The sequence below is a fragment of the Pseudophryne corroboree genome, chromosome 6 (assembly GCF_028390025.1).
Source record: "Pseudophryne corroboree isolate aPseCor3 chromosome 6, aPseCor3.hap2, whole genome shotgun sequence".
NCBI classification, from domain to species: domain Eukaryota; kingdom Metazoa; phylum Chordata; class Amphibia; order Anura; family Myobatrachidae; genus Pseudophryne; species Pseudophryne corroboree.
The window spans coordinates 683,035,580-683,059,670 of NC_086449.1; the positions used below are offsets into that span (position 1 = coordinate 683,035,580).

Below are 24,091 nucleotides of genomic sequence, written 5' to 3' on the forward strand. Positions count from 1 at the left end.
AGAATGCGGCACAAACACCTGGCCTATCTAGGAGTGGCACTGCAGTGGCAGACAGGATGGCAGATTTTTTTTTAAAAAAATAGGCCCCAAACAGCACATGATGCAAAGAAGAAAAAGAGGTGCAATGAGGTAGCTGGATGGCTAAGCAACACAAGTATGTGGCACAAAAACCTGGCCCATCTAGGGTTGGCACTGCAGTCCCACTGCACTAATGGCAGATACCGGACGCATGCCTAACACCAACATAGCTGTTATCCGCTTTGCAACAGGATGACTGCTGTCATATTTCATCTTCCTCGCAAAGGACTGTTGGACAGTCATTTGCTTAGTTGAAGTAGTACAAGTGGTTTTCCGACTTCCCATCTGGGATGACGATCGGCTCCCAGCAGCAGGAGGAAGTGGTTCTTGATCTTTACCTATTTTATCCTCCAAATTTTTTGTTCTACACTTTTTCCAGCATTATATAACAAAATGCAGCAAAGGAGAGCGTACCTCTATACGACACAGGGCAAACCATGTAAAAATTATTTGGATTAAATATTAACAACCCCTTTATTTGGAGTAAATAATATACAGCACAGGACAGCACCACTGTACTGGAGTTATACGGCAGTACCACTGGACATACACGGCAGCACAGGGACACCACCACTGGACTGATGCAGGACACCACAGCACCACTGCAATGGACTGGACTTATAGAGCAGCACTGGACCTATTGCAGCAGAGGACACCACCACTGTGACTGGACTGATGCAGCATAAGACACTACACTGGACTGAGCAACAGAAGACCGCACTGGAATCGCCACCCCCACTTACCCTTCCGCACACTGACTGAGACACGCGGCTCCTTATATGGAATCCAAAACCCGTGAGAATCCGACAGCGGTATGACAACGTTTTGCCTCGTTCTGGTTTCCGAGTCAGGCGGGAAAACCAGAGCCGGGCTCGGGTAGTGAAGTCCGGTAGGGTTTGGTTCTCAGGGAACCGAACCCGCTAATCTCTATTTTAAAGTAGTGTCTAATTTTTTTCTGTCAGACAGGTTTTTCAAAATCATAGCCCCCAGGACTGGTAATGCCCTACTCTTTGACAGCCTTGAAACCAATGAAACCACCTGTGGGTGTAGGGAGGTTCCCATTTTTCCGTCATCGAGGTTGGAAAAAGGGTAATTTGCCTGGAATCTCTTCGGCATCTGAAAACGCTTATCAGGGTTTTCCCCAAGCCCGACAGTTGAACATTGAGTTTTTGAGAGAAATAAAGTTGTCTGGCGAATCCGGTGCCACTGTGTCAGATATGTTTAATGTCTGTTGCACTGCCAAAATAAGGGGTTCTACCCCATGTGCGGAATCCTGAGGAGATAAATCCTCCAATTTAAGATTTCCCCAAACGCGCGATTGTCCTCCTCTACTTCGTATTGGGACACGAGTTCTTCCCGACTCATCCGATTGTAGGACTAAAAGGCAAGGGCCTCTTCCTCATATGTTGTATAGATGCCTTTGTTTCGCAGAAGGATCTAGAAGTTGTGTCAGACCTACCAACTTGGCAAGACCAGCAACCCAAGGTGGTTAAGCAGCAACAGAAGTGGAAGGCGATCCAGACACCTGTGTGAGATCAAAAGCCTCCCGAGACTTATGCATTGCAGCAAATTCACTATGTAATTGTGACAGTACCTGAGAGCACTACCGCCCAAGGGGGGTAACTGGTGTTCTAAGAGGAGCTAGATTGACCCATCTTCGCAGCACAAGCCTCTCACAAGGAAGCATCATCAGTGTGAGCTTATTATTGCATTTGGAGCAAAAAAGATTTTACTCACCGGTAAATCTATTTCTTGTAGTCCGTAGTGGATGCTGGGGACTCCGTAAGTACCATGGGGAATAGCGGCTCCGCAGGAGACTGGGCACAACTAAGAAAGATTTAGGACTACCTGGTGTGCACTGGCTCCTCCCTCTATGCAGACCTCAGTTAGGATACTGTGCCCGGAAGAGCTGACACAATAAGGAAAGGATTTTGGAATCCCGGGTAAGACTCATACCAGCCACACCAATCACACCGTATAACTCGTGATACTATACCCAGTTAACAGTATGAAAAATAACTGAGCCTCTCAACAGATGGCTCTCAACAATAACCCTGTAGTTAAACAATAACTATGTAAGACAATCCGCACTTGGGATGGGTGCCCAGCATCCACTACGGACTACGAGAAATAGATTGACCGGTGAGTAAAATCTTATTTTCTCTAACTTCCTAAGTGGATGCTGGGGACTCCGTAAGGACCATGGGGATTATACCAAAGCTCCCAAACGGGCGGGAGAGTGCGGATGACTCTGCAGCACCGAATGAGCAAACTCTAGGTCCTCCTCAGCCAGGGTATCAAACTTGTAGAATTTTGCAAATGTGCTCGACCCCGACCAAGTAGCTGCTCGGCAAAGTTGTAAAGCCGAGACCCCTCGGGCAGCCGCCCAAGAAGAACCCACCTTCCTCGTGGAATGGGCTTTCACTGATCTAGGATGCGGCAGTCCAGCCGCAAAATGTGCAAGCTGAATCGTACTACAGATCCAGCGAGCAATAGTCTGCTTTGAAGCAGGAGCACCCAGCTTGTTGGGTGCATACAGGATAAATAGAGAGTCAGTTTTTCTGACACTAGCTGTCCTGGAAACATAAATTTTTAGGGCCCTGACTACGTCCAGTAACTTGGAATCTTCCAAGTCCTTAGTAGCCGCAGGCACCACAATAGGTTGGTTCAAATGAAAAGCTGATACCACCTTAGGAAGAAATTGGGGACGAGTCCTCAATTCCGCCCTATCCATATGGAAAATCAGATAAGGGCTTTTACATGACAAAGCCGCCAATTCTGACACACGCCTGGCCGAAGCCAAGGCCAACAGCATGACCACTTTCCACGTGAGATATTTTAGTTCCACTTTTTTAAGTGGTTCAAACCAATGCGACTTTAGGAAATCCAACACCACGTTGAGATCCCAAGGTGCCACTGGAGGCACAAAAGGGGGCTGAATATGCAGCACTCCCTTAACAAATGTCTGAACTTCAGGTAGTGAAGCCAGTTCTTTCTGGAAGAAAATCGATAGAGCCGAAATCTGGACCTTAATGGAACCCAATTTTAGGCCCATAGTCACCCCTGACTGTAGGAAGTGCAGAAAACAGCCCAGCTGAAATTCCTCCGTTGGGGCCTTCCTGGCCTCACACCACGCAACATATTTTCGCCATATACGGCGATAATGGTTTGCGGTCACTTCTTTCCTAGCTTTAATCAGCGTAGGGATGACTTCCTCCGGAATGCCCTTTTCCTTTAGGATCCGGCGTTCAACCGCCATGCCGTCAAACGCAGCCGCTGTAAGTCTTGGAACAGACAGGGCCCCTGCTGCAGCAGGTCCTGTCTGAGCGGCAGAAGCCATGGGTCCTCTGAGATCATTTCTTGCAGTTCTGGGTACCAAGCTCTTCTTGGCCAATCAGGAACAATGAGTATAGTTCTTACGCCTCTTCTTCTTATTATCCTCAGTACCTTGGGTATGAGAGGAAGAGGAGGGAACACAAACCGACTGGTACACCCACGGTGTCACTAGAGCGTCCACAGCTATTGCCTGAGGGTCTCTCGACCTGGCGCAATATCTTTCTAGCTTTTTGTTGAGGCGGGACGCCATCATGTCCACCTGTGGCCGTTCCCAACGGTTTACAATAAGCTGAAAGACTTCTGGATGAAGTCCCCACTCTCCTGGGTGGAGGTCGTGCCTGCTGAGGAAGTCTGCTTCCCAGTTGTCCACTCCCGGAATGAACTCTGCTGACAGTGCTAACACATGATTTTCCGCCCATCGGAGAATCCTTGTGGCTTCTGCCATCGCCATCCTGCTTCTTGTGCCGCCCTGTCGGTTTACATGGGCGACCGCCGTGATGTTGTCTGACTGGATCAGTACCGGCTGGTTTTGAAGCAGGGGTCTGGCCTGACTTAGGGCACTGTAAATGGCCCTCAGTTCCAGAATATTTATGTGTAGGGAAGTCTCCTGGCTTGACCATAGTCCTTGGAAGTTTCTTCCCTGTGTGACTGCCCCCCAGCCTCGAAGGCTGGCATCCGTGGTCACCAGGACCCAGTCCTGTATGCCGAATCTGCGGCCCTCTTGAAGATGAGCACTCTGCAGCCACCACAGCAGAGACACCCCCTGGTCCTTGGAGACAGGGTTATCAGCCGATGCATCTGAATATGCGATCCGGACCACTTGTCCAACAGATCCCACTGAAAGGTCCTTGCATGGAACCTGCCGAATGGAATTGCTTCGTAGGAAGCTACCATTTTTCCCAGGACTCGCGTGCAGTGATGCACCGACACCTGTTTTGGTTTCAGGAGGCCTCTGACTAGAGATGACAGCTCCTTGGCTTTCTCCTCCGGGAGAAACACTTTTCTGTTCTGTGTCCAGAACCATCCCCAGGAACAGTAGACGTGTTGTAGGAACCAGCTGTGACTTTGGAATATTCAGAATCCAACCGTGCTGTTGTAGCACCTCCCGAGATAGTGCTACCCCGACCAACAACTGCTCCCTGGACCTCGCCTTTATCAGGAGATCGTCCAAGTACGGGATAATTAAAACTCCCTTTTTTCGAAGGAGTATCATCATTTCGGCCATTACCTTGGTAAATACCCTCGGTGCCGTGGACAGACCAAACGGCAACGTCTGGAATTGGTAATGACAATCCTGTACCACAAATCTGAGGTACTCCTGGTGAGGAGGGTAAATGGGGACATGCAGGTAAGCATCCTTGATGTCCAGTGATACCATGTAATCCCCCTCGTCCAGGCTTGAAATAACCGCCCTGAGCGATTCCATCTTGAACTTGAACCTTTTTATACAAGTGTTCAAGGATTTCAAATTTAAAATGGGTCTCACCGAACCGTCCGGTTTTGGTACCACAAACATTGTGGAATAGTAACCCCGTCCTTGTTGAAGGAGGGGTACCTTGACTATCACCTGCTGAGAATACAGCTTGTGAATTGCCTCTAACACTGCCTCCCTGTCTGAGGGAGTTGTTGGCAAGGCAGATTTGAGGAAACGGCGAAGGGAAGACGTCTCGAATTCCAGCTTGTACCCCTGAGATACCACTTGTAGAATCCAGGGATCCACCTGTGAGCGAGCCCACTGGTTGCTGAAGTTCTTGAGACGGGCCCCCACCGTACCTGGCTCCGCCTGTGGAGCCCCAGCGTCATGCGGTGGACTTAGAGGAAGCGGGGGAGGACTTTTGTTCCTGGGAACTGACTGTATGTTGCAGCTTTTTCCCTCTACCTCTGGGCAGATCTAACCCGCTTTCCTTTTTGAGGCCGAAAGGACTGTACCTGATAATACGGTGCTTTCTTTGGCTGTGAGGGAACATGGGGTAAAAATGTTGACTTCCCAGCTGTTGCTGTGGAAACTAGGTCAGAGAGACCATCCCCAAACAACTCCTCACCTTTGTAAGGCAAAACTTCCATGTGCCTTTTAGAATCTGCATCCCCTGTCCACTGCAGAGTCCATAATCCTCTCCTGGCAGAAATGGACATTGCACTTATTTTAGATGCCAGCCGGCAAATATCCCTCTGTGCATCTCTCATGTATAAGACTGCGTCTTTAATATGCTCTATGGTTAGCAATATAGTGTCCCTGTCTAGGGTATCAATACTTTCCGATAGGGAATCTGACCACGCAGCTGCAGCACTGCACATCCATGCTGAAGCAATAGCTGGTCTCAGTATAATACCAGAGTGTGTATATACAGACTTCAGGATAGCCTCCTGCTTCCTATCAGCAGGCTCCTTTAGGGCGGCCGTGTCCGGAGATGGTAGTGCCACCTTCTTTGACAGACGTGTGAGCGCTTTATCCACCCTAGGGGATGTCTCCCAACGTGACCTATCCTCTGGCGGGAAAGGGTACGCCATTAGTAACCTTTTAGAAATTACCAGTTTCTTATCGGGGGAAGCCCACGCTTCTTCACACACTTCATTTAATTCATCAGATGGGGGAAAAACCACTGGTAGTTTTTTCTCCCCAAACATAATACCCTTTTTTGTGGTAATATCAGAAATGTGCAACACATTTTTCATTGCCGTAATCATGTAACGTGTGGCTCTATTGGAATGTACACTAGTCTCATAGTCGTCGACACTGGAGTCAGTATCCGTGTCGACATCTGTGTCTGCCATCTGAGGTAGCGGGCGTTTTAGAGCCCCTGATGGCTTTTGAGACATCTGGGCAGGCACGAGCTGAGAAGCCGGCTGTCCCACATCTGCTATGTCGTCAAACCTTTTATGTAAGGAGTTGACACTGTCACGTAATTCCTTTCACATGTCCATCCATTCAGGTGTCTGCCCCGCAGGGGGTGACATCACATTTATCGGCACCTGCTCCGCCTCCACATAAGCCTCCTCATCACACAGCCGTACCGACACCGCACACACACAGGGAATGCTCTGACTGAGGACAGGACCCCACAAAGTCCTTTGGGGAGACAGAGAGAGAGTATGCCAGCACACACCAGAGCGCTATATAATGTAGGGATTCACACTACACACAATGATTTTTCCCCTATAGCTGCTAATATTATACAGAATGCGCCTAAAGTTAGTGCCCCCCTCTCTTTTTTACCCTATGAAGCCTGGAAACTGCAGGGGAGAGCCTGGGGAGCGTCCTTCCAGCGGAGCTGTGAGGGAAAATGGCGCCAGTGTGCTGAGGGAGAAAGCCCCGCCCCTTTTCCGGCTGACTTCTCCCGCTTTTGTATGGAGTTATGGCAGGGGATTTTACACATATATAGTCTTAATGACTATATTATGTGGTAATTTGCCAAGTAAGGTACCCCCCCCCCCAGCGCCCTGCACCCATCAGTGACCGGAGTGTGTGGTGTGCATGGGGAGCAATGGCGCACAGCTGCAGTGCTGTGCGCTACCTTAATGAAGACCGAAGTCTTCAGCCGCCGATTTCCAGGAACGTCTTCTTGCTTCTGGCTCTGCAAGGGGGATGGCGGCGCGGTTCCGGGACCGGACGACCGAGGCTGGGCCTGTGTTCGATCCCTCTGGAGCTAATGGTGTCCAGTAGCCTAAGAAGCCCAAGCTAGCTGCAAGCAGGTAGGTTCGCTTCTCTCCCCTAGGTCCCTCGTAGCAGTGAGTCTGTTGCCAGCAGATCTCACTGAAAATAAAAAACCTAAATATTACTTTCTTTTCTAAGAGCTCAGGAGAGCCCCTAGTGTGCATCCAGCTCAGCTGGGCACAAAATTCTAACTGAGGTCTGGAGGAGGGGCATAGAGGGAGGAGCCAGTGCACACCAGGTAGTCCTAAATCTTTCTTAGTTGTGCCCAGTCTCCTGCGGAGCCGCTATTCCCCATGGTCCTTACGGAGTCCCCAGCATCCACTTAGGACGTTAGGTAATTAAAATCCTATTTATTTTTTTCTCTATCGGTAAATCCTTTTCTAGTAGTCCGTAGAGGATACTGGGGTCCACATTAGTACCATGGGGTATAGACTGGTCCACTAGGAGCCTTGGGCACTTTAAGAACTCAATAGTGTGCTCCCTCTGTGCCCCTCCTACCAGACTCAGTCTAGAAACTGTGCCCGAGGAGACGGACATATCCTGAGCAAGGATGTAACAGAACAGTGGTGAGATTTGAACGAACACACACACACACACACACACACACACACACACACACGGGAAAAGGATTTACCGGTAGGTAATTAAAACATTATTTTCGCTTACGTCCTAGAGGATACTGGGGTCCACATTAGTACAGGTTGAGTATCCCATATCCAAATATTCCGAAATACAGAATTTTTTGACTGAGATAGTGAAACTTTTGTTTTCTGATGGCTCAATGTACCTCCAACTTATTTAATACATAAAATAATTAAAAATATTGTATTAAATGACCTTCAGGCTGTGTGTATAAGGTGTATATGAAACAAATGAATTGTGTGAATGTACAAACACTTTGTTTAATGCACAAAGTTGTTAAAAATATTGGCTAAAATGACCTTCAGGCTGTGTGTATAAGGAGTATATGAACCATAAATGCATTCTGTGCTTAGACTTGGGTCCCATCACCATGGTATCCCATTATGGTATGCAATTATTCCAAAATACAGAATAATCCGATATCCAAAATACCTCTGGGCCCAAGCATTTTGGATAAGGGATACTCAACCTGTACCATGGGGATGTACCAAAGCTCCCAAACCGGGTAGGAGAGTGCTGAGGTTCCTGCAGAACTGATTGACTAAACTGAAGGTCCTCAGAGGCCAAAGTATCGAACTTGTAGAACTTAGCAAACGTGTTTGAACCCGACCAATTAGCTGCTCGGCAGAGTTGCAAAGCAGACACACCCCGGGCAGCCGCCCAGGAAGAACCCACCGATCTAGTTGAGTGGGCCTGTACTTTAGGAACCAGCAATCCTGCCGATGAATAAGCATGCTGGATAGGAAGTCTGATCCAACGAGCAATAGACTGCTTTGAAGCAGGACACCCAATTTTCTTGGGATCATAGAGAACAAACAGCGAGTCAGATTTCCTGTAACGAGCTGTCCGCTTCAAGTAGATCTTCAAAGTCCTCACAGAATCCAAGGACTTTGAGGTAGCAGAGATGTCCGAAAACACCAGAACCACAGTTGGTTGGTTGATGTGAAACGCAGACACCACCTTAGGAAGAAATTGCTGACGAGTTCTGCTCTATCTTCATGAAAAATCAAAATAGGGGCTCTTGTGAGACAATGCCCCTAGTTCGGACACGCCTTGCAGAAGCTAAGGCCAATAGTGTAACTGTCTTCCATGTAAGAAACTTTAAGTCAACCTCCTGTAAAGGTTCAAACCATTCGAATTGTAGGAACTGCAACACCACGTTCAGATCCCAAGGTGCCGTGGGAGGCACAAAGGGCGGCTGGATGTGCAGAATCCCCTTCAAGAACATCTGAACCTCGGAGGTAAGCAAATTGTTTCAGTAAGAAAATGGACAAGGCCGAAATCTGGACCTTTAGGGAGCCCAAACGTAGGCCCACATCCACACCCGACTGCAGAAAAAGGAGAAAACGTCCCAGTTGAAATTCTACTGGAGGAAATTTCCTGTTTTCACACCATGAGAAATTTTTTCCAAATACGGTGGTTATGTTTAGATGTTACCCCTTTCCTGACTTGGATCAGGGTTGGAATGACCTTGTTCGGAATGCCTTTCCGGGCTAAAATCTGACGCTCAACTTCCATGCCGTCAAACGTAGCCATGGTAAGTCTTGATAGACGAACGACCCCTGTTGTAGAAGATCCTCTCGAAGAGGTAGAGGCCACAGGTCTTCTAGGAGCATCTACAGTAGATCCGCATACCAGGCCCTTCTTGGCCAATCCAGATAAATGAGAATTGCTTGAACCTTTTCCCTTTTTATTCTTTTGAGAATTCTTGAGATCAGTGGAAAAGGTGGAAACATGTTTATCATTTGGTAGACCCATGGAGTCACCAGAGCGTCCACTGCCACTGCTTGTGGGTCCATCGACCTGGAATACTGCTTGAGCTTCTTGTTGAGACCAGAAGCCATTATGTATTTATGGAATTCCGCACCGACGTGTTAAGGACTCTAACACCTCCGGGTGAAGGCCTCATTCTCCCGGGTGGAGGTAGTGTCTGCTGAGGAAGTCCGCTTCCCAGTTGTCTACTCCCAGAATGAATATTGCAGACAGCCCCACCACGTGTCTTTCTGCCCAGAGGAGAATACTTGTTACCTCTGACATTGCTGCTCTGCTCTTCGTTCCGCCCTGTCGGTTTATGTACGTTACTGCCGTTACATTGTCCGACTGGACCTGGATGGCGTGATTTGAAGAAGATGCGATGATAGTAGAAGGGCGTTGTATATGGCCCTTAGTTCCAGAATGTTGATCGGAAGAATGGGTTCCTGACTTGACCATTTTCCTTGGAACTGTTCCCCCTGGGTGACTGCTCTCCAACCTCCGAGGCTTGCGTCTGTGGTTAGCAGAACCCAATTTTGAATCCCGAACCTTCGACCCTTGGTCAGGTGAGAAGTCTGAAGCCATCACAGAAGAGAAATCCTGGCTTTTGGTGACAAATGTATCTTCTGGTGCATGTGAAGATGCGATCCAGACCATTTGTCCGGCAGATCCAGCTGAAAAGGCCTCACATGAAACCTTCCGTACTGCAGAGCCTCGTAAGACCCAGAAGGCAAATGCATAGATGCACAGATATCCAGGCTTGTTTCAGGACATCCTGCACCATCGATTGGATTACCAATGCCTTTTCCAATGGAAGGAATACCCTCTGCTCCTCCGTATCCAGTATCATCCCCAGAAACGGAAGCCTCCATGTGGGTTCACCGTTCCAGGTGGAATTTTGGTAGGTTAAAAATCCATCCATGATCCTGAAGTAGTTTGGTTGAGAGAGCAATGCTGTCCAACAACCTCTCCCTGGAAGGCGCTTTTAATCAGCAGATCGTCCAGGAAAGGAATTATGTTCACTCCCTGTCATCACATTGGTGAATACCCTCGGTGCCGTGGAGGGGCCAAATGGCAGGGCCAGAAACTGGTAGTGCCAGTTCTGTAGTGCAAACCTTAGATAAGCCTGATGAGGCGACCAAATTGGAATATGAAGGTACGCATCCTTGATGTCCAGAGACACCAGGAATTTCCCCTCCTCCAGACCTGAGATCACCGCTTTCAGAGACTCCATCTTGAATTTTAACACCCTTAAATACGGGTTCAGTGATTTGAGGTTTAGAATGGGCCTTACCCAACCATCCGGTTTCGGTACCCCAAACAGGTTGGAGTAATAACCCTTGTTTTGTAGTTGACGTGCAACTGGTACAATGACCTGAGTCAGTACCAGTTTTTGAATTGATGCCTGTAAAGTCAAACTTGCTTCTGGAGAAGCTGGTAAGCCTGATTTTAAGAATCTGTGAGGTGGGAGTCCCTGAAACTCCAGTCTGTATCCCTGGGTGATAAAGTCTGTGACACAGGGATCCTGGCAAGATGTCGCCCAAACTGAAATATTGTAACCGAGCTCCCACCTGCCTGTCTTCCAGGCAGTGCAGACCACAGTCATGCTGAAAGCTTTGAGGAAGAAGAACCGGAGGTCTGTTTCTGAGAATCTGCAGCTGCTGGTTTCCTGGTTTTAACTCTATTACCTTGAAGGCTGTAAAAGAACCCTCGGATTTGCCTTTGAAATTTGCTGTCCGAAAGGACTGCAGAGTTGGAGCAGATTAGGTTTTCCTAGCTGGGGGTGTTCGGAAGGAAGGTACGTAGACTTACCCACCGTAGCCTTGGATATCAACTTATCCAGTTCATCCCCAAACAGGACCACACCTGTGAAAGGTAGATTTTCCACTCCTTTCCTGGAGTCCGCATCCGCAGTCCACTGGCGTAGCCACAATCCCCTGCGTGCTGACACTGCCATGGCAGTGGTGCGTGCGTTGAGCAAACCAATTTCCTTTAAAGCCTCTACCAAGAGAGCAGAATCTTGGATATGCTGCAAGAGTAAAACTACCTCCCCCCTGGGCAAGGTATCCAGTCAGTCCATTAAATTTCCTGACCATTTTGTAACAGCTCTAGTGATCCATACGCAAGCAATAGAGGGTCTCTGGGCCACCCCCGCAGACATGTATAGCGATTTGAGAGTGTTCTCAATTTTGCTGTCAGTGTCCTTTAAGGATGCAGCTCCAGGCACAGATAAAACAATCTTATGTGACAACCTAGATACCGAGGCGTCGACAATCGGCGGGTTTTCCCATTTCGATCATATAGTGAAAAGGGAAAGGATGTAATCAATCTTTTAGGAATCTGAAATTTGTCAGGATAAGCCCAAGTTTCTTCAAACAGGGCATTCAATTCCTTTGATATCATTATCAGTGTCATCCTGCATGAGCTGGGCCAGAGAACGCTTTTGTGGGCAAATGGCGGGGGTTTGAGACACTGGTATGGGAACTGAATCTATATTCATCAGGTCCATAGACTGTCTTAAAAATGGTGTCTCTCATTATGGGATAATTTAGCTGAAATAGGATTTTGGTTACATACCGGTAAATCCTTTTCTCGTAGTCCGTAGAGGATACTGGGGTCCACATTAGTACCATGGGGTATAGACGGGTCCATCAGGAGCCATTGGCACTTTAAGAGTTTTAGAGTGTGGGCTGGCTACTCCCTCTATGCCCCTCCTACCAGACTCAGTCTAGAAACTGTGCCCGAGGAGACAACATACTTCGAGAGAAGGACTTAACACAGATAGTGGTGAGATTCATACCAGCTCACACATACAAGGCACGTCAAGACAACTAGCTTGAACTACTCAGCAACAGCTGAAACACTACTTACCAAGTAACAATGCAGTACTCAACTAAAACGAAGTGGTACTGAACCAAATACCATTTGCAGGAAAACGATGCGTTGGGCGGGCGCCCAGCATCCTCTACGGACTACGAGAAAAAGATTTACCGGTAGGTAACCAAAATCCTATTTTCTCTTACGTCCTAGAGGATGCTGGGGTCCACATTAGTACCATGGGGATGTATCAAGAACAGGAGGTAGAGCGCGGAGGCTCCTGCAGAACTGGTTGACTGAACTTCAGATCATCAGAGGCCAAAGTATCGAACTTGTAAAACTTTGCAAACGTGTTCGACGCAGACCAAGTTGCAGCTCCGCAAAGTTGTAATGCCGAGACACCTCGGGCAGACATGGTAATCCAGCCTTGGGTAAAGCATGCTGGATAGTGAACCTGATCCAGCGAGCTATCGTATGCTTAGAAGCAGGACACCCAATCTTCTTGGGATAATCCAGGACAAACAGTCAGACTTCCTGTGACGAGATGTTCTCTCCACATAAATCTTCAGAGCCCTTACAACATCCAAGGACTTTTATATAATAGAGGAGTCAGAAGCCACGGGCACCACAATATGTTGGTTGATATGAAATGCCGACACAACCTTTGGAAGAAACTGCTGGCGTGTCTGGAGCTCAGCCCCATCTTCATGGAAGATCAAGCAAGGGCTTTTACAGGCTAAAGCCCCCAGTTCGGACACCCGCCTAGCAGAAGCTAAGGCCAAAGTGACCGCCTTCCACGTGAGAAATTTGGCCTCCACCTCCTGTAGAGGCTCAAACCAATTCGACTGGAGAAACTGCAACACAACGTTAAGGTCCCAGGGCGCCGTAGGCGGTACAAAGGGAGGTTGGATATGCAGAACACCCTTCAAAAAGGTCTGAACCTCAGGGAGGGCAGCCAATTGTTTTTGAAAGATAATGGATAGGGATGAAATCTGGACCTTCACAGACCCCAATAGCAGGCCCATAACCACTCCTGCTTGCAGGAAGAGGGAGAAACGTCCCACTTGAAACTCCACCGCAGGAAAGCTCTTGGGACTCACACCAAGAGACATATTTCTTCCAAATACGATGGCAATGTTTAGGAAAGGGGTAACGTCTAGCCTGTATGAGGGTAGTAATAATCTTGTTCGGAATACCTTTCCGAGCAAGAATCAGGCGCTCAACTTCAATGCCGTCAAACGTAGCCGCGGTAAGTCTTGATAGGCGAACGGCCCCTGCTGCAGCAGGTCCTCCCGAAGAGGAAGCGGCCTCGGCTCTTCTTGCAGTAGATTCTGAAGGTCCGCGTACCAAGCCATTCTTGGCCAGTCTGGGGCAATGAGGATCGCTTGAACCCTTGTTCTCCTTATGAGCTTTAGGATTCTTGGGATGAGTGGGAGTGGAGGAAACACGTACACTGACTGGAACAACCACGGAGACACCAGGGCGACCACTGTCACTGCCTGTGGGTCCCTCGACGTGGAAGAATAATGCCAAAAGCTTCTTGTTGAAACAAGAGGTCATCATGTCTATTTGGGGTCAGCCCCAAAGATCTGTTGTTATTTCCTTGAACACCTCCGGATGGAGTCCCCACTCTCCTGGATGGAGATCTTGTCTGCTGAAGAAGTCTGCTTCCCAGTTGTCTACTCCCGGAATGAAGATGTCCGACAGCGCCAACGCGTGTTTTTCTGTCCAGAGGAGTATTCTTGCCAACTCCGACATTGCCGCTCTGCTCTTCGTTCCGTCCTGTCGGTTTATGTAAGCCACCGCTGTTACGTTGTCCGACTGCACTTGAATGGCCCGTCTGAAGAAAACCGATGTAGACGGCTCTTAGTTCCAGAAGGTTGATGGGAAGGCCGGCTTCCAGGCTTGACCACCTTCCCTGGAAGGTTACTCCTTGAGTGACCGCTCCCCAGCCCCATAGGCTCGCATCCGTTGTTAGCAGGACCCAGTCCTGAATCCCGAACCTGCAGCCTTCCAGGAGGTGAGGCAATTGGAGCCACCAGAGGAGTGAAATCCTCACCTTTGGCGACAGACAAATTCTCTGGTGCATGTGGAGGTGAGATCCCGACCACTTGTCCAGGAGATCCACTTGGAAGGTCCGAGCATGGAATCTCCCATACTGGAGAGCCTCTAAGAGGTCACCATCTTTCCCAATAGGTGAATGCATTGATGAACCGACACCCGGGGTGGCTTCAGGACATCTCGGATCATGGCTTGTATCACCAACGCCTTGTCCTGTGGAAGAAACACCCGCTGCAATTCCGTATCCAGGATCATTCCCAGAAATGACAATCTCTGGGTTGGTTCCAAATGTGACTTTGGAAAGCAGTCGCTTTGTGAGAACAATGGACTGCAGCAGCTTCTCTTTGGATGATGCCTTTATCAGTAGATCGTCCAGATATGGAATGATGTCCACACCCTGCTTGCGGAGTATCATCATTTCCGCCATCACCTTGGTAAACACCCTCAGTGCTGTTGACAGGCCGAATGGCAGGGCATGGAACTGAAAATTACAGTCCAGCAAAGCGAAGCAGAGAAAAGCCTGATGTGGCAGCCAGATTGGAATGTGAAGGTACACATCCTTGATATCCAGTGATACCAGGAATTCCCCCTCTTCCAGACCTGATATCACCGTCCTGAGAGACTTCATCTTGAACTTGAATTCCTTTAGAAAGGGGTTTAATGATTATAGGTTCAGAATGGGCCTGACCGAACCATCCGGTTTCGGTACCACGAAAAGGTTCGAATAGTAACCCTTGTTCAGCAAGTGAGGTGGTACCGCCACAATGACCTGTGCCTCTATCAGCTTTTGGACAGCGTCTTGAAGAACTGTGCTGTCCTCCAAAAGAGTTGGTAAGCCCGACTTGAAAAAGTGGTGTGGAGGGAGACTTTGAAATTCCAGCCTGTATCCCTGAGACAATATCGACTACCCAGGGATCCAGGCCGGACGATACCCAGACATGACTGAATGTTTGAGTCTCGCTCCCACTGGCCCCGCCACCGGGGCGTGCAGTCCACAGTCATGCGGAGGACTTTGGGGTACCCGAAGCAGGCTTTTGTTCCTGGGAACCTGAAGCGGCAGGTTTCTTGGACTTAACCCGACCTCCCCTAAAGAAGGTATTGATGTGCTGGCCTTTCTAGGCTTGTTAGGCCAAAAGTACTGCAGTGCAGCTGAGGAGAAGGATTTCTTCGGAGCAGGAGCTGCTGAGGGAAGAAATGGAGACTTACCCGCTGTAGCCGTGGATATCCACGCGTCTAGAGCTTCCCCAAAGAGAGCCTGACCTGTATAGGGTAGCAAATCCACATTTCTTCTGGATTCCGCATCGGCCGACCACTGGCGCAGCCATAGTCCCCGACCTGTGCAGGCAGGAAAATGGCGTTGGAACGCTGCTGGGGCCTCTCTGAGGAGAAGCTCCGTCCCCTTAATGGCACCGTCTTCTCGCTCTTCAGATGTTTATACTGGCCTGAGGAAAGTTGCTGGCTGAGAACCACAGACCCCGACACGCTTGCTGACCAGTGTGGGGGGTAAGCACTGGCCCAGGGCGCCCCTCACAGCGCTGCACTGTGCGCCTCTGGTACCATCCCAGAAGCGCAGTTAATACTGCGTTCCCTCCCCGTTGCCATCTTCACACCGGCCCCCCGTTTGTTAGGGGGGGTCGGTGACTAACTCACCACTTCAGCTCTGTAAGGGGTTGGCGGCATGCTGATAGGGCGAGCGGTTCCCGTGGCGGAGACCGATCCAGCCACCCAGGAGCTCAATGTCCAGTTAGCGGAGTCAGTGGCTCAGACCCCGCAGGGCGGACACTGCTCCCCCCCCCCTTAGTCCCTTGCTGCAGGCAGGCTGTTGCCAACAGACTCCTGTAAAAAAACAAAATCTAAATAAACTTTTATCAGAAAAGCTCAGGAGAGCTCCCCTAGCTGTGACCGGCTCCTCCGGGCACATTTTCTAAACTGAGTCTAGTAGGAGGGGCATAGAGGGAGGAGCCAGCCCACACTCTCAAACTCTTAAAGTGCCAATGGCTACTGGTGGACCCATGTATACCCCATGGTACTAATGTGGACCCCAGCATCCTCTAGGATGTAAGAGAGAAAAATTATAATATATATATATATATATATATATATATATATATATATATATATATATATATATATATATATATATATATATATATATATATATATATATATATATATATATATATATATATATATATATATGAACGTGTGGTGGCACTCAGAAAAACGACAGCAGAGGCAACGCTGATGCGGTCAACGTTTCAGGGATGGTTCCCTTTTATCAAGACACAACCAGCAACCTGTGATACAAAACTTTTAAATACAAACCTGGTACCTGGCAGGACTCCAATCGCACGGCTCCGGCCGTCCCTCCCTGCCGCCGAACGATGACGTCATCAGTGCGGGACTGCACAGAGATACCACGTCAGGCGGGTAGGGTGCACGGCCGCACACACGTCGGGGCATTGCTAGGCAACCAGAAACAACAGGAAGTGCAGACGAACTGAAACAACAATTTGACAATACAACAACGTGAAAATGACAGACAGTTAAAAACACCTAAATAAAAGTGTATCAATATACCCGGCAGCACTAACTTGTATAGCAGGCAGGCTAAATAAAGGGGCAAATACTATAAACATATAATAATGTGTAGATCGTTAACCGTCACAAAATAGAGTGTACCATAGCACAGACATCCTGGACATAGACTGCTGTGCGCCTTAAAAGAATATATAATGGTACGATAGCATACACATCTTATAGGACGGACCATACAATAGACTAACAAAATATAAGTAGTAATTTTCAGCAATGTCTAGTGTAGTGTAATACATAACATACTAGCAATATTCTATTGAATGATGATGCCTGCCTACAATGCATAAGAAGCACATATTAAGGGCAAAAAATAGAACAAACTGTAGATGATTTACAGGAAACAATTAAAGCTGAGGGCTTCATTGAGGCCCTGCGGGTGGACCGTTTGGAGGGTATGGATCCACCATGCTTCTTTTCTCAGTAACACCTGGCCTCTATCTCCACCTGTATTGCTGGGTGGAACATGGTCGATCATTTTATAGCGTATGGAAGACAGGCTATGATTAGAATTTTTAAAATGTCGTGCCACTGGGAGATCACTGCCTCTCCCTTCCAACGCTGCTCGTATACTAGACCTGTGTAGGGCAATTCTCTCCTTGAACTGTCTAATACTTTTGCCAACATATAACAGCCCACACGGGCATTTGATGTAATAAACAATAAATTTACTGCTACATGTCAGTGTAAACTTGATATTAAAGAGCTTACCCGATCTGGGATGATTAAAAGTACTGCCGGGTTCTAGACAACTACAGGTAGTGCACCCTGTGCATCTGTAGTTGCCCGGTTTGCGAGTCAAGAAGTGTGGCAATTTTTCTCGACCAAGATTTGAAATGTCATTATGGACTACTATGTCTTTTATATTGCGACCACGTTTATATGCTGCCATAAGTGTAGTATCTTTGAAACAAGGAAGTTCCTTGTCTCTGGCAATCACTGGCCAAATGCCTTTGGCTTGACCCTGTAGTTTCTTACTCGCGGTCGTGTAATCTTGAGTCCAAATCATTCTATTACATTCCCTTGCTGGATTTTTGCGAACTAGGGTGTCTGGTCTAGGAGTGCTTAAAGCTTTTAACATCGCCAGCCTGAGGGATTCCGAAGAATACCCTCTAGCTGTGAATTTAGCAGCCATATATTGCATCTGGATTTTAGCATCTGCCTCATCACTGCAGATCCGTCTAATTCTCAGAAACTGCGAAAATGGAAGACTCCATTTCATAGGTTCTGGGTGGTGGCTATTGGCCCTCAGTAAGGTGTTACGATCAGTGGGTTTGTAATACATACTGGTGACAATATTGCAATCAGTATCTATGGAGATGGCTACATCTAGATAGTGTACCATATTATAGCTGCTCTCGAAGGTAAATTTAATTGCAGCATCTTTCTGGTTCACCTGAAACATCATTTCTTCAAATTCCTGTGGTGTACCTGACCAAATCATCAAAATGTCGTCGATGTAGCGACGAAATAAGACGATATGTTTAGAGAATGTCTCATTCTCAAAAAACAACTGCTTCTCTATTTCGCTCATAAAGATATTAGCGAAACTGGGTGCCACACATGATCCCATGGCGCACCCAGTTCGCTGGCGAAATATTTTCTTGTCAAACAAGAAATAATTTCGGTCTAAGGTTAATGCAAGCAATTTAACAAAAAAATTTATGTCAGGACCTGAATATTCAATATTGGAATCAAGAAACTCTTGTATTACTGCTAAACCCCTATCATGGGGGATGCTAGTGTATAAATTAATTACATCAATTGTACATAGTAAATACCGAGCTGGAAGAGGTGAAACAGATTGCAATATTCGAATTAGAGAGGTAGTGTCAGTAAGACATAAGGGCAATCCCAATATTAGAGGTTGTAAACAAAAGTCGAGATATCTGGATAAATTGTAGCCATCTCCATAGATACTGATTGCAATATTGTCACCAGTATGTATTACAAACCCACTGATCGTAACACCTTACTGAGGGCCAATAGCCACCACCCAGAACCTATGAAATGGAGTCTTCCATTTTCGCAGTTTCTGAGAATTAGACGGATCTGCAGTGATGAGGCAGATGCTAAAATCCAGATGCAATATATGGCTGCTAAATTCACAGCTAGAGGGTATTCTTCGGAATCCCTCAGGCTGGCGATGTTAAAAGCTTTAAGCACTCCTAGACCAGACACCCTAGTTCGCAAAAATCCAGCAAGGGAATGTAATAGAATGATTTGGACTCAAGATTACACGACAGCGAGTAAGAAACTACAGGGTCAAGCCAAAGGCATTTGGCCAGTGATTGCCAGAGACAAGGAACTTCCTTGTTTCAAAGATACTACACTTATGGCAGCATATAAACGTGGTCGCAATATAAAAGACATAGTAGTCCATAATGACATTTCAAATCTTGGTCGAGAAAAATTGCCACACTTCTTGACTCGCAAACCGGGCAACTACAGATGCACAGGGTGCACTACCTGTAGTTGTCTAGAACCCGGCAGTACTTTTAATCATCCCAGATCGGGTAAGCTCTTTAATATCAAGTTTACACTGACATGTAGCAGTAAATTTATTGTTTATTACATCAAATGCCCGTGTGGGCTGTTATATGTTGGCAAAAGTATTAGACAGTTCAAGGAGAGAATTGCCCTACACAGGTCTAGTATACGAGCAGCGTTGGAAGGGAGAGGCAGTGATCTCCCAGTGGCACGACATTTTAAAAATTCTAATCATAGCCTGTCTTCCATACGCTATAAAATGATCGACCATGTTCCACCCAGCAATACAGGTGGAGATAGAGGCCAGGTGTTACTGAGAAAAGAAGCATGGTGGATCCATACCCTCCAAACGGTCCACCCGCAGGGCCTCAATGAAGCCCTCAGCTTTAATTGTTTCCTGTAAATCATCTACAGTTTGTTCTATTTTTTGCCCTTAATATGTGCTTCTTATGCATTGTAGGCAGGCATCATCATTCAATAGAATATTGCTAGTATGTTATGTATTACACTACACTAGACATTGCTGAAAATTACTACTTATATTTTGTTAGTCTATTGTATGGTCCGTCCTATAAGATGTGTATGCTATCGTACCATTATATATTCTTTTAAGGCGCACAGCAGTCTATGTCCAGGATGTCTGTGCTATGGTACACTCTATTTTGTGACGGTTAACGATCTACACATTATTATATGTTTATAGTATTTGCCCCTTTATTTAGCCTGCCTGCTATACAAGTTAGTGCTGCCGGGTATATTGATACACTTTTATTTAGGTGTTTTTAACGGTCTGTCATTTTCACGTTGTTGTATTGTCAAATTGTTGTTTCAGTTCGTCTGCACTTCCTGTTGTTTCTGGTTGCCTAGCAATGCCCAGACGTGTGTGCGGCCGTGCACCCTACCCGCCTGACGTGGTATCTCTGTGCAGTCCCGCACTGATGACGTCATCGTTCGGCGGCAGGGAGGGACGGCCGGAGCCGCGCAATTGGAGTCCTGCCAGGTACCAGGTTTGTATTTAAATGTTTTGTATCACAGGTTGCTGGTTGTGTTTTGATAAAAGGGAACCATCCCTGAAACGTTGACCGCATCAGCGTTGCCTCTGCTGTCGTTTTTCTGAGTGCCACCACACGTTCTTTTATATGCTCATCTTGAGAGGTTAGGCACCGGACCAGTTGTCTCTACTGCAAGCGTGAGTGCCGGACTTTTGTCTGTATCTATAAATATATATATATACATATATATATATATATATATATATATATATATATATATATATATATATATATATATATATATATATATACACATACATACATACACACACACACACACACACACGTATTAGAGAGACAGAGATTGCAACATTGTTAGCACAATGCTGTAGCTAAGGGAGCCTGGCCCTGATTGACAGGGAAAAGCCAGCTCTTTACTGGTTCCACTGCCCTCTGCCTGTATTACAGGGAGCCAATGTGGAACCTGAAATAAAGTAAAACTCCATGTATCAGCGCTAACAGTAAATGGCTGCCGGCTGTAGCCTTCATAATAGCCGTCACGCCAAACAGTCCCTCTCCCCTTATGTGAGAGGGAGGGTGGAGAATATGCCGCTGCGTTCCCCAGTCTATTGTGTGTGCTCTGATGGGGGAACAGGTGAACATTTACCACTGCCAAATGCCTCAGTACCGCTGCTGTCAGGTGTCTGTAGCAGCACTTCTCATATAAATACTGTTAATCCCTCTAACGTGCACAGAGGAGAACCCGGTAACCCGGACCCCACTTCTCATATAAGTGGGGTAGGGTTATCCTGAGGCCAAGAAACAAAAAAAAAAAAAAAAAAAAAAAAAAAAATCAAATAAAAACAAATCCAGCTTGGAGCTCGTCCAAGTGTGACCAGCTCCCTCGGCACAATTCTAAAACTGAGGGCTTATGGGGAATAGAGGGTGGGAGGAGCTTTCACACTTTAACATTTACAGTGCCAGGCTCCCTATAGCAACCCACCTATACCACAGTATCAGCAGGCTGTCAGGTGGCCGACTGAAAAAAATAGATATTAAATTAAGTAAATTGTGCCTACCCGTCACCCTTAGATTCAGTTATGTGGTGGTGAACATAGTTTTGTTTCTTACTTTTAACATATTTTAGAATTAGCAACTACCAGCACTGATTTTGTCGATCACTTGGACCATAAATTAGACCACCAATCCAAAGCACCCCCCCCTGCCAGGGTCTCGTTCACACCAGGGTGCCCAGGCACACAGTCTGGGAACCACTGACACACGCACAAATATTTGTCAAAGTACACTCTGCATTTTATTTCCTTCCTGAATATAAGACTGAAGTAGTGATAACAGACCATGGGGATATCGCGTTAGCCCCAATACTGTATCAAAACAGCTGGATATCGCTATTAATGATCGATGGTCATTATCACGTTATCCAATTAAGAGGCCCCTTTGATAGGCCGAAATTGGACCAGTTATTGCAAGAAAACCATGGGATCAGGGATAAGTCCACCAATACGTTGTGGTATGGCGGCTCTGGCAGGCCATTTACTGCAGAATATGCTATAATCCCTGATAAATGCCAGCATATGGGGAAGGGGGGAGGATATTTGGATAGCCCCCAGCGATACAATTACCCATGGGTACTTGGATACCCAGATGGCAAACCTTAAATGTCTATGCACAGACCAATGTATGCGCATAGTCATTCAGTGCATGGATGTCTACGCACATAGCAAATACCATTTTAAACCCCATGCACCTAATTCGCATGTGTGCATCTATATTTCTGCTACAGAGCATGTGTTTCCAGGGTAAATTAGCATATACGAGACCGAAGGCTGAGGTTGAGTTTGGTGAAGTGATTAGTCCATGTATCCATTTTTAAAGGGCAAAAACCACAGTTTAGTTAATTTTCAGAAACTGTAGAAAGAAAAAAACAAAAGAAAAAAAAACAAAAACAAACGTCTATGGCCACTTCGAGCAGTCCAAAACTGAATAATGCAACAAGTAATGCTGTCCATAGAAAAATGTGTACATGACTAGCCCCCCAAAAGAAAATATACTTAATGTATTGTCTTTAGGTAGTTTGTTTTTATAGAATTATACCACAGTTAGGAATAAGGTTAAGTCCTTTATTCTTCAACTAGTTATCAGCCCGTCAAAATGACAGAGCTGCTGGGAGCTGGGGTTCTGTCATGCAGAGTGGTGCGTGTGTGTGTCCCAAACGGAGCAACACTTAAATTCCGCCATCAGGCGCATCTAGTGGCCGTCGGCGCGCGATAGAGGTGAGGAGCGTTGTCAACCTTTTTCCCTTTTTTTTTTTTTTTTTTAGGATAGTCTTAACTGAAATTACTTTCATGCTGAATATATAAAATATTTACCCCCAATTCCTCCAAATCCTTTCACAAATTGGGATCCTTCTTGTGACTTGTCTGTAACAATCTCCAGTGTTGCTCCAAATTTTTTGTAGTTATTAGCAAACCATTCTAGTAGAGGCATACTGTCTATCAGCTCGTGCTCTTGTCCAGTCTGGGGGGTATAGAAAAAAAACAAAAAAAAAAACACAACAACTTTAAATGCCACAAATAACATGCACATTAATTTTATTTACTAGAAAATATTATATAAATAGTGAATGAAGCTTTACAGTTCATATGTCAGAAATTCATATAGGGGGTGTCTTATTTGCCCCAATGCTTTTTCGCGCCCAAAAAACGGGTGCGGTATGGCCGATGCTCGTAAATCAGTCTATTTACTGCCCTTTTTTGGGGGGAGAAGAGAGTCCTGTTTTCCAGGGGAGCGCACATGGGATCTGGGATAAGTTCCCAGACCCAGGTGTTCATCGCGGATCTGCACGCTTTGGGTGGCACCTGAGGAATAATCCCTGATACGTGCGGGCATCGGGGGATCAGGATGCCGGCATATGTGGCTAATAGGACAGCACCGGCAAACCCATTAGCAGCTGTAAATATCCCCCATAGTCTCGAGTTTACATTTGACAATACACATATATATGTGTGTGTGTGTGTGTGTGTGTGTGTGTATATATGGGAGAGGGAGATCACAGCAACTATTGCAGGTGTTACAGATAAGTCCGTTATGGCACGGTAAAGCCAATTCCATACTCTTCAAATTGCAACTAAATGTACATTTGCAGTGAAACATTTTATTGATCTCACTTTAGAGTGAACGACCAACATCAAAATATCCTTTTATTTTACATAGCAGATTACTATGCTAGACTTTTATGCTATCCCCTTTCTGCAGGCTATGAGCAATTGGCACTGCTGTAACTTACAGTGTTATGCCTATTTTTAATATTACAATAATTTTATGCATGCATCCTTTGATACTTTCATTGATCATAAAAAAAAATTATGTTCACCAATAAAGGTTTCTTACAAGTAAGTGAGGAACAGATTCACTAATGCAGAAGTAGGGTGCTTAATAGGGGGGGGGGGGAAAGTTTGCTTCCCTGTCCTATACCAAGTCCTCTCCCTGCAACAAAGGTTTAGGTACCACCTAATACCAATACTGCCCCAAGTATTGGTATATTTATCGTATAGGGACCAGAACTTGTAGATCAAGTTCAGAAGATACAGTTAAAATCTCATGGTACAACTGAACACCAATCCCCATGAAGGAGGAGATGGAACACTGCCTTTAT

At 46.6% G+C, this 24,091-nt stretch overlaps 1 protein-coding gene across 2 annotated transcripts in view; it reads right to left on the reverse strand.

Moving 5' to 3' along the window:
- ETF1 (eukaryotic translation termination factor 1) overlaps window positions 1-24,091 on the reverse strand; it is a 311,645-nt gene that overhangs the window by 12,011 nt on the left and 275,543 nt on the right. For both annotated transcript variants that reach the window (XM_063928292.1, XM_063928293.1), the window contains one exon: window positions 22,806-22,953. In XM_063928292.1, the coding sequence (XP_063784362.1) occupies window positions 22,806-22,953 (148 nt within the window). The remainder of the gene's footprint in view (window positions 1-22,805; window positions 22,954-24,091) is intronic.